This window comes from Lactuca virosa, chromosome 3 (genome assembly GCF_052849685.1).
Source record: "Lactuca virosa cultivar CGN04683 chromosome 3, Lactuca_virosa_CGN04683_v6, whole genome shotgun sequence".
In the NCBI taxonomy this organism is placed as follows: domain Eukaryota; kingdom Viridiplantae; phylum Streptophyta; class Magnoliopsida; order Asterales; family Asteraceae; genus Lactuca; species Lactuca virosa.
The window spans coordinates 279,165,872-279,168,368 of NC_136428.1; the positions used below are offsets into that span (position 1 = coordinate 279,165,872).

At 42.0% G+C, this 2,497-nt stretch overlaps 1 protein-coding gene across 1 annotated transcript; it reads left to right on the forward strand.

Annotated features, from left to right (window-relative positions):
* The first annotated feature begins 290 nt into the window (after positions 1–290).
* Positions 291–1,114, forward strand: LOC145164621 (uncharacterized). Its single transcript, XM_079083328.1, has 3 exons — positions 291–487; positions 605–755; positions 902–1,114. The coding sequence occupies exons 1-3, from the start codon at positions 291–293 to the stop codon at positions 1,112–1,114; spliced, it is 561 nt and encodes a 186-aa protein (XP_078939454.1).
* The last annotated feature ends 1,383 nt before the right edge of the window (positions 1,115–2,497 follow it).

Consider the following 2,497-nt stretch of genomic DNA (forward strand, 5'->3'; position numbering starts at 1 on the left):
TGTACAAGGCTCCAATACTGAACCTTCTTGAGGGTGTGGATGATTTTGTCGTTTATTACCATGCTTCGGTTATGGGATTGGGTCCAGTACTTATGCAGAGGGGATATGTGATTTCTTATGCTTCGAGGCAGTTGAAGTTTCATGAGGCGAACTATCCTAATCATAATCTAGAGTTGGGGGTTGTGGTTTTCACCCTCAAGATTTGGCGGCGTTACTTATATGGGGTCTGATGTACTATCTACACGGATCACAAGAATCTGAGATATTTGATGGATCAGCCGAACCTGAATATGAGACAACGCAGATGGGTGGATGTAGTGAAGGATTATGATTGTGAGATTATGTATCTTCCTGGGAAGACCAACGTAGTGGTCGATGCCTTGATTCACAAGACGACTAGTGCTGCTATCAGCAAACTATGCTTGAGGATGATCATCACTTCACCATTATTGGATCTCATCAAAGAGGTGGATGTTGAGGGGTTGAAGTAAGAGAATTGTAAGAAAGAAAAGATTAGGGGTAATATTCCTTCATTTGTCAGAGATACTTGGGGCTTCTTGACCCAGTACGATAGAGTGTGGGTTCTTTTTTCTGGTGGAGTTAGGCAGATGTTGTTGGTTGAAGCGCACAAGTCAAAGATTTTGATCCATTTGGGCGCTATGAAGCTGTATAGAGACCTGAGACTGAGCTATTGGAGGCCATGTATGAAGAGGGAGATATCTTGGTATGTAGAGCGGTTCTTGACTTGTAGGAAAGTAAAGGTTGAACATCATAGACCCTACAGCAAGATGCAGCCGTTAGACATTCACATGAGGAAATGGGAGGAGATTACCATGGTTTTCATCACGAAGTTGCCCAGTACGACATGTGGGGTTGATTCTATATGGGTTATTGTTGACAGGTTGACCAAGTGCGCCCACTTCATCCTGATCCAAGAGATCTCATCTGCAGAGAGCTAGCCGAAATCTACATAAAGGAGGTAGTTGTACGTCATGGGGTTCCTGTTTCTGTTGTTTCAGATCATGACATCCATTCTACCTCCAGATTTTGGAGGAAGTTTCACAGAGTTGGGTACTTGATTTCTTTAAAGTACTACTTACCACATGTCGGCTGATGGACAGAGTGAGTCAACCATTCAGACACTCGAGGATATGCTTCGTGTTTATGTGTTGGATTTTGGTGGGAGCTAGGATACTTATCTTCTTTTAGCTGAGTTCTCCTACAACAACATCTACCACACCATCATTGGTATGCCTCCCTTTGAGCTGTTGTAACGGAGGAAATGTCGGGCCTGATTTGTTGGGGTGAGGTCAGTCAGCAAGTGATAAAGAGCATTAAGGTAGTGATTAAGACCACATATTTGATTCAACAGGTGCATGGTAGGTTGTGGACCACACAAAGCACGCAGAAGAGTTATGTTGACTGACATTATTCTGATCTCAAGTTTTAGGTGGGGAATTTTGTGCTTCTAAAAGTGTCACGTTGGAAAGGTGTCATCCGATTTCGGAAACGGGGTAAGTTGGGGCCCAAATTCATTGGTCCTTTCAGTGTCTTTTCCCAAGTGGACAAGGTTGCTTATCGACTAGATCTTCCTATAGATCTTAGTCAGATTGACAATACCTTTCATTTTATCAGTTGCGAAGGTGTTTGGCTGATGGTACACAGTGGTTCCCTTGGATGACATTCAGGTTGATGAGCTCCTACATTATGTAGAGCCCGGTTGCAATTCTTGATAGGAAGATGAAGACCTTGCACAACAAGGTAGTGGGTTTCGTGAAGGTGCAATGGCAAACCCCGATGGGGTTCCAAATAGACTTGGGAAGTCGAGGAAGAGATGAGGAAGCATTAACCTGAGTTGTTTGTAGCAGCAGATTTCGAGGATGAAATATGATTCATTTGGGGAAGAGTTGTAATGTTTCGTTTCAAGTACAATTTTTATATTTCTAATTTTTGAATTTTGGTAGCCACGACGTGGCGGAAGGTCTACCACGACGTGGTGTTTCCTAAGGAAATCATGTAGTTCATTTTGCCACCACAACGTGGCTAGGTTCTTGCCACGACATGCTGATGGCTGGGTGGTAAACCATAAATTTTCGGATTTAAGGCCTATTTAAGGGAAATGATGGTTAGGGTTTCCTCCACCCCCAGCCTCCATAGCCTCCAAAGTGTTTTTGTCTAAACCCTATCCTCCCTTCTAACTTTTAAGCCCATTCTTGGTGTTTTTTTTATCTTTTAAGGAAGAAGAACAATATTTAGTACTAGAAATCATCAAGAAACTAAGATCCACCCCTGTTAACATCTTCTATACCTTTGTAAGTCATCAAGACTTGTCACAACTGGAATTTTCCTGGAACAATTCAAGTCTAAAACTCCAACCAAATACCAACTGATTTACAATGTAATTGGATGCAATAGAAAAATAACTTTCATGAGCCATACTTATGGGTGCTATTTAAGTATGTGTGGTAATAACCCATATTAGTTAAGTTATTATCAG